The sequence below is a fragment of the Dipodomys spectabilis genome, unplaced genomic scaffold, assembly GCF_019054845.1.
Source record: "Dipodomys spectabilis isolate Male_0828 unplaced genomic scaffold, ASM1905484v1 ptg000147l, whole genome shotgun sequence".
NCBI lineage: Eukaryota > Metazoa > Chordata > Mammalia > Rodentia > Heteromyidae > Dipodomys > Dipodomys spectabilis.
In genome coordinates this window covers 7,349,262-7,362,883 of record NW_024870824.1, presented here as the reverse complement: position 1 = coordinate 7,362,883, position 13,622 = coordinate 7,349,262, and the positions used below count along the sequence as shown (strand labels likewise).

At 41.9% G+C, this 13,622-nt stretch overlaps 1 protein-coding gene across 1 annotated transcript in view; it reads left to right on the top strand.

Annotated features, from left to right (window-relative positions):
* Positions 1 to 11,252: 11,252 nt before the first annotated feature.
* Positions 11,253 to 13,622, top strand: part of Pfdn1 (prefoldin subunit 1) — a 70,333-nt gene continuing 67,963 nt past the window's right edge. Inside the window, exon 1 of the mRNA XM_042692060.1 lies at positions 11,253 to 11,320. Within this exon, the coding sequence (XP_042547994.1) occupies positions 11,288 to 11,320 (33 nt within the window). The 5' untranslated portion in view covers positions 11,253 to 11,287. The remainder of the gene's footprint in view (positions 11,321 to 13,622) is intronic.

Sequence of the window (13,622 nt, the reverse complement as noted above, 5' to 3'; positions counted from 1 at the left end):
AATCTAACACCTCTGATGGACTTAAAAAGAATAATAAAATAAAATGTATTTTGTTCACTGAGAGAACAGAGAAATATCTAACACTCTACAGCCACAAATTCTTGCTACATGCATAAATGAACAAATGAACAAATTCAGTGTATGAATAGATGTTTTTTGGTTTGGAAACTCAAAATACCAAGAAATAATGGAGTTGTACAAATGTTCTATTGTCCTAGAGGTTGAGGACTTGGAGAATCTGACCATCTCTGAAGAGAAGACTCAGGGAAACCCAGTGGGGGTAGGTCAAAGAACCTATTTTCCTGGATATCAATTGTGGTCACCATGAAAAAGGCACTTTGGCTGCTTTTGGATGTTGGTGTTTTTCTCTATGGCTTGTTGAGTATCAGGTCTCCTTTCCAGGAATTTAATTTTTCTCCTTGTCATAAACACTTGAAGTATTTACATCAGAATGAATTTAAATGTCAAGGCTTGAAGTAATTTTTCTTTCTTTCTTTCTTCCTTTCTTCTTTCTTTCTCTTTTTCTTTCTCTCTTCCTCTCTTTCTCTCTCTCCCTTCTCTCTTTCCCTCCTTCCCTCCTTCCCTCCTTCCTTCCTTCCTTCCCTCCCTCTCTCCTTCCCTCCCTCCCTCCCTCTCTCTCTCTCTCTTTCTTTCTTTCTTTCTGCAAAGTGTTTCTTTACTATTTTCTTATAGAACTCCAACCTCTAAATCCATTGAGGTTTTTTTTTAAGTGCACGTTTTCTGGGTCTCAATACTGATCCTCATTGAATCTACTCTTCTGAGACGGCTTGATCTCAGGTATTTTAAAGCTCCCTGGTAGGCTGGGAGCCAGTGGTTCATGCTTGTAATCCTAGCTACTCAGGAGGCTGAGATCTGAGGATCATGCTTCAAAGCCAGCCTGGGCAGGAAAATCCGTAAGACTCTTATCTCCAATTAACCACCAGAAAACTGGAAGTGGCGCTGTGGCTTGAGTGACAGAGTGCTAGCCTTGAGCTGAAGAGCTGAGGGACAAAGACCAGGCCCAGAGTTCAAGCCCCATGACTGAAAAAACAAACAAACAATACAATTTATATTTAGTGAAACAGAGAGACAGTATTCAGTGTCTTTGAGCTAAAAAAGCCAAACAACATTAAGACTTGTCGCTAATTTCTTTGAATGGGACCCTCACGTCCAAAGATCCAAGGTCCCTATTGCAAAGCAAGGCTGTTTCCATGCTATTTGGGGAACATGAAGGATTATCTTCATGAAGTTCATGTACATTGAAAAGCAATTCATTTGTTCATTAGGAGAGAATGAAAACGATCAAATTTTGGCCTTTTTTTTTTCTTCTTTTCAATACATGTTAAAATGTTCTCTTTTTTGGGGGGGAGAAGGAGGGTACCAGTACTGGGGTTTGATCTTACATCTTTTTTTTCCCTCAAGGCTAGAATACTCTACCACACTCCACTTCTGGCTTTTTGCTCATTAATTGGAAATAAGAGTCTCACAGACTTTTCTGCCCTGATGGGCTACTAACTTTGATCCTCAGATCTTAGCCTCCCAAGTAGCTAGGATTATAGATGTGAGACACCAGCACCCAGCTTAAACTGTTCCTTTGAGAGATATATTTTACTGTTTTGGAAAGAAGCTAGTTATCTTTTACCCTCAGTTCATATGTTTTATGAGTGGGAAATGATACCCCTAATCTGCCAGCAATAACAAGAACTGCACCTTGCCAATCAGAACATTTTATGCCTCAGGCCCTTGGGTTTGGTTCAGAGACAGTCAGGTGACCCATGGTAGGCCAAGGATGTCCAGTCCTTGGACTTTTTCTGGAACTGTAAAGGAAAGAGGTATTGTTTCTTTCTACTACAGAAGAATATAAGCCTAGAGTTGCTAGTAGAGAGTATCACCTATGTAACCTAACAGGTGGCTGGATCTGGCCCTTCTTTCTTTTCTTCCTTCCTTCCTTCTTTCCTTCCTTCCTTTCTTCTTTCTTTCTTTCTTTCTCTCTCTCTCTCTTTCCCTCCCTCCCTCCCACCCTCCCTCCCTCTCTCCCTTCCTTCCTTCCTTCCTTCCTTCCTTCCTCCTTACTATCTTAATGTTGGTCATGGTGCTTGAACTCTGGGCCTGGGTGCTTTGAGCTCTTCAGCTCAAAGCGAGTACTCTACCACTTGAGCCACAGTGCCACTTCCGTTTCTGGTGGTTAATTAGAGATAAGAGTCTCAAGTACTTTCCTGCCCCAGGCTGGCTTTGAACCATGATCCTCAGATCTCAGCCTCCTGAGTAGCTAGGATTATAGGCATGAGCCACTGGCACCTGGTTGGGCTTTCTTATTTTAAGTAAGTTCATTGCTTACTACATGATACATATACTCATGTTCTAATTCACAGAATGAACAATATTAACATTTTAAATTTCTTGTACTTAAAAACTCTTATTTAGGGCAGGGAATGTGGCTTAGTGGTAGAGTGCTTGCCTAGTATGCATGAAGCCCTGGGTTCAATTCCTTAGTACCACATAAACAGAAAAAGCCAGAAGTGGTACTGTGGCTCAAGTGGTAGAGTGCTAGCCTTGAGTAAAAGAAGCTCAGGGACAGTGTCCAGGCCCTGAGTTCAATCCCCAGGAATGGCAACAAACAAGCTCTTATTTAAACACTTAGAGCTAAGCCTGTGGATGTAGCTCAGTTGTAGAGCACTTGCTTTGTGTGTACAAAGCCCTGCTTCCATCAAACAACAATAAGAAAAAAATTAGAGCTATTAAAGTGGGTGCTCTGGGGGAAGCCTTAATCACTTGTCCTAGGTTTGGTTCCAAGAGTAGAAAAACATTGCTTTGAGGTGTTATTTTTGGTGCCTATTTATAAAGTAGTTGTGAAGTTTTGTCTACATTGCAACTCAACCCCATTGTACTCCTCTTCCTGTTCTAAAGGACTTTGGTGAGCTGGGGTGATAGAGGCAAGGATTCCCCACGAGGCTATTGATTTCCCTGATTTTATTTTCCAACTCTTGGGCAGTTTCTATTCTTGGCTATCACTTTAGCAGATCCCACACCCTCACTAAGCAATGGGATATCTAAGGCAGACTCTGCTAGGCTGTGTTTTCCATACCTTTTTCTTCTATACATTTAAGTCATCAGGGTTGATTAAAAGTCCTAACTTGCAAAAAAGTATGAATTTTCTTTGATTTTTTTTTTTATAAACAAATGAATGTGGCAAGACGCCTAGGAAAAGCCGACATCAGTTCCTGCCAGTGACGACTCACTTCCTCTCCTTGCAGAATTTCCTATGACTGTGTCATTCGCTAGGCACAGTGAAAGCGCCTTTTTCCTGCCCAGCAAGGTCCCAGCCCAAACTTACTTTGTCAGCTGGAAGGTTTAGCTCAGAGTTTCTTAGCAATGTGTCACTTGGAAAGGTTCCTTCCCTGTCTCCTTTCCTTAGACTCTCATGAAGCAACTATATAATCTAACAAATATGTCTACTACCTTCCATCATCCTACCCCTAGACAGATTGTTGTACAAAATTCACTTTCATAAGAAATGGGACAGATTGTTTTCTGCAGTGTGTGTGTGTGTGTGTGTGCGTGTGTGCGTGCGTACAGACCCAAGTATTATACATGTGGAGCATGTGCTTTACCACTTGGCTAACTATGCCCTTTTTTTCTTGAGACAGGGTCTCACTATGTAGTCTAAGCTGGACTTGAATTCATGATTTTCCTGGTTCAACCTGAGTGCTGTGATTATAGGTGTGCATCATCACACTCAGACCCTTGCTCCAATTTTTTTTTTTTTTTTGTGCTGTTACTGGGGCTTGAACTTAGGGCCTAGACACTGCCCCTAGCTTTTGTTCACTCAAGGCTGGTGCTCTACCACTTGAGCCACAGCTCTACTTTGGGATTTTTGTTGGTTAATTGGAAATAAGAATTTCACAGACTTTTTTTTTTTGCCTAGGCTGGCTTTGTACCAGAATCCTCAGATCTCAACTTCCTGAGTAGTTAGGATTAGAGGTGTGAGTTACAGGTGCCCAGCTTGGTTTGGTTTTTTAAGTAAGTTGTGGTGATACATACATGCATGGTGATACATACACACCTGTAACCCTTAGCTTGAGTGACTAAGGCAGGAGGTTTCTGAGTTTGAAGCTAGGCTACATAGCAAGTTCCAGACCAGCCTGGACTCCATAGGAAGTGATTGGTCACTCCTCTGCTCATAGTCCCCCAGTTCTCTTGATGACAAGATAGAATCCAAATTCTTGAGCTTCACTTGGAAGGTCCTCCAGCACTGGCTTTGCTTGCTTCTCTAGCCCCTCTTCTTCTTCTTTTTTTTTTGGGTCCGGTCGTGGGGCCTGAACTCTGGGCCTGGGCGCTGTCCCTCAGCTCTTCAGCTCAAGGCTAGCGCTCTACCACTTGAGCCACAGCGCCACTTCCGGCTTTTTGCTTATGTGGTGCTGAGGAATCGAACCCAGGGCCTCATGCATGCAAGGCAAACACTCTACCACTGAGCCACCTTCCCAGCTCCATAGCCCCTCTTCTTGTGATTGACATGTCTCTGTGTTCCAGCCATACAAAACAACTTGCATTTTCCTGAAGGTACCAATCTTTCTCTTGCCTTGGTGTCTGTCTCTTCTAGGAATTCTCTTTCTTCTTTCTTTGCCACACATAACCTTATTTTCATTTGAGCTGAAAGCCTGGTGTTGGTGCCTCAGGTCTGTAATCCTTGTTACCCAGGAGGCTGAAATCTGAGGATTGTGGTTTGAAGCCAGCCTAGGGGAAAAAGTCTGTTAGACTCTTATCTCCAATGAATCAGCAAGAAGGTGGAAGTGGAGATGTGGCACAAGAGGTAGAACACCAACTGTGAGGGAGAAAGCTAAACAAGAATGCAAGGAGCTGACTTCAAGCTCTACTATTGACACTGAAAAAAAAAGACTCCTGAGTTGATCTGAGAAGGAAGTTTTGCAGTAAAGCACCTGCCTAGCATGATGAGACCTGAATTTCATCCTCTTACAAAGATATAAAAAGATTCCTGATTTAGGAATCCTTGTCCTCTGTTCTTCCATTTCTGTGATTGCTTCCTTTTTCGCAGAATTTTCATGTTATTTAATAATTCTCTGTTCATTTATCTATGACCTCTATTATACTGTAGATTGGTGTTTTATCGATTTGTAGATCTGCAATGCTTGACATATAATTAAAGCTAATGTTGAGTTAATATAACAATATGTCAGGAACTTTATTTTTTTGGCCAATCCTAGGGCTTGAATTCAGGGCCTGGGCACTGTCCCTGAGCTTCTTTTGCTCAAGGCTAGTGCTCTACCACTTGAGCCACAGTGCCACTTCTGGCTTTTTCTGGTACTGAGGAATTGAACCAAGGGTTTCATGCATGCTAAGCAAGCACTCTACTACTAAGCCACATTCCCAGCCCCTATGTTGGGAATTTTGCATAATGTATTATCTCTTCATCATCATATAACCCATGAGATGGGGTACTACCACCAATTCCAATTTTTTTTTAGTGCCAGTCCTGGGGCTTGAACTCAGGGCCTGAGCATTGTCCCTGAGCTTTTTTGCTCAAGGATAAAGCTCTACCACTTGAGCCATAGCTCCCTTCCCAGCTTTTTGGTAGTTAACTGGAGATATGAGTTGCATGAACTTTCCTGCCTGCACTGGCTTTGAACTACTATCCTCAGATTTCAGCCTCCTAACTAGTTAGTTATGATTATTGGTGTGAGTCACTGATGCCCAGCCACAATCTCTATTTGATAGTCAGAAAGACGGAAGCTTTGACAAGTTAAGCAATTTTCCTTGAATAACACAGCTAGTAAGTGGTAGAAACAAGATGTGAAATTTGGAGGTTAGATTGAAAACCCAAACTCTTACCACCATTTTAAACTTCCTCTCAAACTGAATGAATCTTTGTGAGTTTATTTAGCTTACAAAGGGTGAAGACCAAATTATAAGACAAATAGAAAATAGCTTCATAAGCTGAAAACATGTGTCAGAAACTGATCACTTCCAAACACCTGTCCTCTATTTTTCTATCATAATAATAGAATTCTTGCTGTTTAAACACATAGTTGCCCATAATAAAAAAACTAAAGTTCCCAGCCTCTTTTACAGCCAGGAATGACTATGTGACTGTGTTTGGGCAGAGATGACGGGAACAGAGCCAAGTCTATACTTTCTGAGACATGCCTTTAAATGGAAGAGGTGAGGTACAGGTCCTAGGCCCTTCAGAACTGAAAACTTACACTATGCTGACCTGAAGACCAAGGCAACTTGAAACTTGTGGCTCTGTGATAGGAGAAAACTGAGACACAGAAAAGTGACTGGCCCAATATCCCATAGCTTTCTTTTCTCTTCTTTCTTTCTTTCTTTCTTTCTTCCTTTCTTCCTTTCTCTCTTTTTTTTTTCCATTGGTCCTGAGGCTTGAACTTAGGGTCTGGGGGCTGTCTCTTAAGCATTTTTGCTAACGTCTAGTACTCTACCACTAGAACCATAGGTCTACTTCTGCCTCTTTTGGGGGTTGAGATAAGAGTCTCAGGGACTTTCCTTTCCCAGGCTAACTTTGATTCCTGATCTTTGTATCTTAACCTCCTGAGTAGCCAGGATTACATGGACCCTGTCTCAGCTTTTTTTTCCTATAAGTCTAACATAGTGAATCAGCAAGATCTAGATCCAAGTAGTATCACAGATGTGACAGATGTGGAAGTTGAGATAGACATTGAAGAACTTATTAAAAGATATGAAGAAATGTGGAGAATTATGCAAAGTGTCAGAATAACGTATCATTTATTGGAACTGAGAGACTAATTAAAGTGCTCAGTTAGCATTATTAATTATGTAAGTGAAATATTTGACTGCTGAACTCAGCCAAAAAACACTTCAAGTAAGTGCCTTGACTGAAGATGTTCTGAGCCAGGAGTGGGTGGCTCATGCCTATAATCCCAATTGCTTCCAGTTTTGGCTTTTTTCTGGCTCATTGGTTATAAAAGTCTCGTGGAGGTCTGGAAAGGTAGCTCAGTTGTAGAGTGTTTGCCTTGCATGCGTGAGACCCTGGGTTCAACTCCTCAGCACCACATAAATAGCAAAAGCTGAAAGTGGTGCTGTGGCTCAAACCTTGAGCTGAAGAGCCCAGAGTTCAAGCCCCACGACCAACCAAAAAAAAAAGGGGGGGGGGGGCTGGGAAGGTGGCTTAAGTAGAGTGCTTGCCTAGCATGCATGAAGCCCTGGGTTCAATTCCTCAGTACCACATACACAGAAAAAGCCGGAAGTGGTGCTGTGGCTCAAATGGTAGAATGCTAGCCTTGAGCACAGAGAGGCTCAGGGACAGTGCCCAGGCCCTGAGTTCAAGCCCCAGGACTAACCAAAAAAAACACAAAAAAACAAAAAACCTCCAAAAAAAAGTCTTGTGGATTTGTCTTCTCATGCAGACTTTGAGCCTTGATCTTCAGATCTCAGCCTCCTGAGTAGTAGAATAAATTTTTTTTGTAGTACTAGTGTTTGAATTAGGGCCTAAATACGTGGTAGACAGATGCTACCACTTGAGCCAAGTCACCAGCCCTAAGGAATAATGACTTTAAAGAAAGTTAGAAAGTGTTATATCTCCTTTTCCCCCTCCTCCTTATTGCTTTGTTGTGCATGCTAGGCAAGCATTCTACCAAGGTACATTCCCAGCTCTGGAAGTGTGTCTTGAGAGAGGCAGAAACCTCAGGGAGAGTTCAATGGGGACATTGTCTTTGGCTTGTGTGATGGGAGACGTGATACTCGCTTTACTTTGAAAGATACACTCTAGGACAATGATAACTTAATTACATCAACTAATTTATGGAGTGCATAGTATGTGCCTAGTGCTAGGTTCAGAGAATATTATCCTCATCTCTGATCTTATTTATTCCTCACAATAGGTCAATATTTTTATTCTCAAATTGAATTTGATGAGATTGAAGCTCATTAAAGATAAGTGGATTGTTCCAAGTCACACAGCTTGTAAATGAAAATGGAGCCAGGCTAGTAGGCCAAGTCTTGAATCTGGAGTTAGAGGTTTTCAAATTCTCTCTTCTTTTTCTCTCTATGTTTAGAATAGGTATATTTCCATTTCCAAAATCCAATTGCTATCCATTCTTTTAGTTTAAATACTAGGTCTTTTTATAGCAAACATTCCCAAAATTTCGCTCTCAAACAATTACATCATATTGATGGGAGTGTTGGCAAAAATACAAATTTCTCAGCCTTACTCTCAGAAACTCTAAATTTGGGTAAATAACATTTATTTATTGCTGTCCTGAGAACTTAATTCACTCCCACATACTAGCATACCTTCTACTACTGAGTTACATCTCTAGTGTGAAATCTTTTTATCTTTTTTTTTTTTTTGTCGGTCTTGGGGCCTGAACTCTGGGCCTGGCGCTGTCCCTCAGCTCTTCAGCTCAAGGCTATTGCTCTACCACTTGAGCCATAGCATTACTTCTGGCTTTTTTCTGCTTATGTGGTACTGAGGAATTGAACCCAGGGCCTCATGCATGCAAGGCAAGCGCTCTACCACTGAGCCATCTCTCCAGCCCTAGCCTGAAATGTTTTAACAAAGTTATTTGGCCTCTGAGAATCACTGTGTCTAGAAGATCTTCATAGGAAACATCAATAGAAATAAATTCTTTCAGAGAATACTTCAACCACGTCTTTATTTTTTAAATTAACATACATTAGTTTTAAAAGGGGAGATTTCAGTGTGACATTTACACACACACACACACATATAATGTTTTCCAGTCAAACTTACCTCCTCTATCAATGTCCTTTACCCTTCTCCCTCCTTCTAAAACAATTTTAACAGGTTTCATTGGTCTATTTTCAAACATGCAAAAAACTCATTAGTTCTCCTCCTGTTTGTACTCCCTCTCCCCAGCACTGTTTGTTTTACTTTTCTGTCTTGTATATGTTGGTACTGAGGCTTGAACTCAGGACCTCACACATTCACTTGGCTTTTTCTGCTTAAGGCTAGTGCTCTACCACTTGAGCCATACCTCTACTTGTACTTCTGTTCTTTTTCCTCCCTCCCTCCCTTTTTCCCTCCTTCCCCCTCTACCCTCCTCTCTCTGTCAGTGCTGGGTCTTGAACTTGGGGTCTTAGTTGTTTGTTTTTTGTCCCTGAGCTTTTCTATGTTGATCAAGGATATGTTCTACCATTTGAGCCACAGCTCCACTTCTGGCTTTTTTGGTAGTTATTGGAGATAAGAGTTTTATGGACTTTCTTGCCCCTGATGGCTTTGAACTGAGATCCTCAGATCTCAGCTTCCTGAGTAGCTAGGATTACAGGCCTGAGTCACCAGTGCTTGGCTTTTTGTTGGTTAATTAGCGATAATAGTCTCACAGATCAGGTTGACTTCAAACCTTGATCCTCAAATTCCAACCTCCTGAGTAGCTAGGATTGATTATAGGTGTGAGCTATTGCCAGCTCTTGGCTTTAAAAAATAATATTATTTTAAATTTTTAGTGTGTTAATTGTATCAAGGGCCACTGCTAAGTGCTCCTTTTTATACTGGTTTGTCTGAAACTCAGGGCTTTACTCATTCCTGACAGCACAGGTACTAGTTGAAGTCTAACTGAAGTTTTAAACCTAGGCCCCAAACTCCAAGGATTCGTACCAGATTTTCCCACAGGCCCCCATGTGGGAGATGTTAACGATGAAAGGCTGAGAAAGGAATTATTATTCAGCCTGAAACATGACTTCAGAAGAGGCAAAATGAGTACTTCAGCTCATCTTCAGCCAGAATGTGGCTGTTTAAATAGACAAAGAACTGAAGGCAGAAGAAGAAAGCATTGCATGAATACTAAACAGTTCTGGTCAAAGTGTGGCCTGGTGGCTCATTATGGAGGAGTCCTGAGCAGAGCAGGTGTTAGCAGTTGAGTGAACTAGTTTTGGTCAGGATAAACAAGTTGTTGTTGCCTAGTGGATAGTCTATAGGAGAGAGGAATTTTTTGGAGCGTGGGGAAGAGGAGAGGGAATACTGGGCTTGAACTCATCTTCGCTCAGCTTGTTTGCTTGACTGGTGCACTACCACTGGAGTTATACCTCCAGCTATATTTTTGTTTTTGAGACAGTCTCAGGGGACCTTTTTGTCTTGCTTGGCTTGAACAGCCATCCTCTTGATCTCAGCCTTTTGGGTAGCTATGATTATGAACATGAGCCACCAGTGCCAGGTCTGAGGAAGAAAATTCTGCTGTTTTTTTTTTATTATTGTGAAAATACTGTACAGAGGGGTTACAATTACATGGGTAAGATAATGAGTACATTTCGTATCAAGCATTGTAGCCTCCTCCTTTGTTTCCCCTTTCCATCCCTTCCCATCCTTCCCCCCTATCCTTCTCTCCCTCCCCCCCCACCAAAGTTGTAAAGTTCGTTTTCGACATAACCTTGTACATCTCATTATTGCAATGCGTCCACCTGTATCCCTATTTAAACGATTTTTTTTCCCTTCCCCTCCACAAATAATAACATCAAATACAGTGATAGTAGGGGTTATACCGTGGGGGAGGGACATACAGAGCAACAAAGAAATAATCTTTTAAATGTGTTAGAAAGAATCACATGAGAGAAAAAAAACATTTGAATGCATATCTTGGGGTTCATTTCCCTAACATCAACTTATCTGACCTTTTCTGCTTCGCTCAGACATATACTAGTTATTGCAAATAAGGGAAACCATGGGACCTATGTTTCTTTGGGCCTGGCTTACTTCACTTAATATAATTTTTTCCAAGTCTTTAATTCTCCTGTTCTTTATCTTGGGAGCAGTTTTCTCCTTCCTTGTAATGATGTTACCCCTAAGCCTAGTATTTCTTAGGTTCTAAGGTGATTGTACAGAGAATGGCTTAGAGCAAAGGCAGGTAGAAAATGGATGCAGGGGTGAAACATTTCTCCTATTTTTAGTTTATGGGCCCAAGTAAGGTCATCAGTACGTTTCACCAGAAACACCTTAAGTACCTGTTACAGAAGTACTGAACTATAGATTATGGATAGCGCTGATCTACATATCAATTTCAATTCAATAGCAATAACTATTTGTCAAATTGCCCAAAGCCACACACAAAATCTGCAGCTTCTCTCTGGAAAAGCAAGGCATATCTGATTTGTTACAAAGAGAAGTCAAACTGAGTTGATTACAAATGATTGTTCATCCCTGCTTGGGGAATAAACCAGGTTAGTGCGACTCCTGCGCAGGCGCAGAAGCAAGGCGGACAATAAAAATCTCCAAGCGCACCCTTCCCCCCGCCCACTTTCCGGTCTGCTTCCAACGCGCAGGCGCAGAGAGTGCGTCAAGATGGCGGCCCCCGTGGATCTGGAGTTGAAGAAGGTAAAGTGGGGTTTTGACCAGGTGGATCCTTCATTGGAGGGTGAAGAGAGTGTGGGCAAAAATATTGAGGAAGGCCCGTGTCGCGAAAAAGGAACGGGGCTCCCGAGGAGTGCGGGGCGTGGTTTCCAGAGTCCCCCGGCGGCCCGTCGTTGTCCTTAAGCTGGGGTGGGGGCGAGCGGCCCTGGCCGGGTGGGCGCCGGCTAGGCCCGGGAGCGGCTGCTCGTCTGTGGGGGGCCTGGTGCCCGTGTGTCCTCACGTTCCAGGCTCCAGAGCCCTCCATCTGGTTGCATTTTGAGCCGTGTGCGACTCGGTGACACTAATAACTGCAGCGTTTCAACCTGGAGCCCCTTCAGGTCGCCTGCCTGGAGCTGAGATATCGATGGTTCGGTCTCATGTTTAGAAAAACTCCGAAGTTCTTGTCTTGTTTTCAGGCCATTGATTCAATATCATAATCTTGAAAGGCCTCAGTGTCTCCACTCCAGAAAGTTAGGCACTGACTTAATAGGGGATTAAGTGCTGCGCCCTTCCCCGGCTCCCTTTTTGAAGGACTTGTCAAGAAAAAAAAAATTTAAGTTTTGCAGATGTGGTCACTGTCAGGAGATTGGATTGCTCTCCTACCTCCACCAGTTGCTTCTACAAGGGTTGCTTCTCACACATTCCCCCCCCCCCCCCCCCCCCACCAAAGACTGATGTGGATTCTAAACAGTACTGGAACTAGTTTTCTATAAAGTCTCAGAGATTAGGACTAAAATTCAATATTAATATTCTTATTTCACCTCCCATGATATTTTGATGATTAGACACTTCAGGTGAGCAACATCGCTAAGTAATTGCTTCTGGCTGGTAGCATACATACCCGGATAATCTCAGTTCTGGGAAGTTTTTTTTTTTTTTGGGTCTGGTCATGGGGCCTGAACTCTAGGCCTGGGCGCTGTCCCTCAGCTCTTCAGCTCAAGGCTAGCACTCTACCACTTGAGCCACAGCGCCACTTCCGGCTTTTTTCTTTTTGCTTATGTGGTGCTGAGGAATCGAACCCAGGGCCTCAGGCATGCAAGGCAAGCACTCTACCACTGAGCCACCTTCCCAGCCCCAGTTCTGGGAAGTTGAGGCAGGAGGAAGGCAAGTTTGAGGAAAACCTAGGATGGCTGTCTTAAAACAAGAAAAACAAAGCTAAACTTACTTTTTTTTTGGGGGGGGGGGGAATTTAAAGTTAATTTTTTATTATCTTTAGTTATACAAAATTTGCATTTAATAGCAGTTTATTCATACAATAAGTCCTCACCAAGATTGCCCCTTTCAGCGTTCTCACCCATCCCTCCTAAACCCACTCCCTCCCTCACTTTTCTTTTTAGATGAGTCAATTTATACATTTCACATCATGGTCAGAGCTCTTCCTCTGGCAAAACTCAGACTTGGTACTCTTCAAACATTAAGTCCTTACCGTACCATCTACTCAGCCCTAAGCCACCTCTGGGCATTTTAAACTGTTCCTCTTAATAAAGCTGTTATTACTCTGAGATTATTACCAATTTGTCTTCTTTTTGCCATTTTTGTCTTGAAACTTGTGAATTTACTTCCTTGCTTATTGGCTGTACTGAAGTTTGAATTCAGGGCCTGTGTTTGCTAGGAAGGCACCCTACCAGTCAAGCCCACTACTTGTAAAACCTTATGAACAGTGTCCTTTTATGCTGCAGGTTTTTTGTTTGTTTGGTTTTGCTTTAACAGTATTCTTATACTGTCAGGTAATACCTGAATTTTACATTTCAGAACAAAATTGTGCATTCTAAAATTTTGCCTTTTTTGCTGTTGTGAAAAGTTGAAATTTAAATCATGGTTTAGTTAGAATTAACAGAAATCCAGCTGTAAATGGCCTCACCAGTACTCTTTGAATTTTTGTTAAGAAAGATAGACAAGTACAAGCAGAAAATAATTGAGTTGAGTAATTTGGACAATAATTAAAAATGTGTTTAAAGGTTTTATCCTCTAATGTCTTTACAAGGTCTTTTTTGTGTGAAAACAAACAGGAAATTTCTGGCACCTCTCTTCCTTTTTCTCCACTCTCCTGTCTCCCAAATAAACTTTTGATGTCTTTTTAGTAGGCAGAAACAATGTTAGAGTAAAAGGTTAGTAGCCAGCAGATGCTAAATGTTATTAAGCTGTGAATTTGACAGCAAGTGAAAGTCATTCTAAGCACTTCAAGAGTATCCAAGTACTGTTTATCTTCCAGTTAAGTTAGTAAACACAAGGGTCAAATTTGGTATGGTATGTAGAGATGAAGATCATGATGTAATTTTGCCACTGC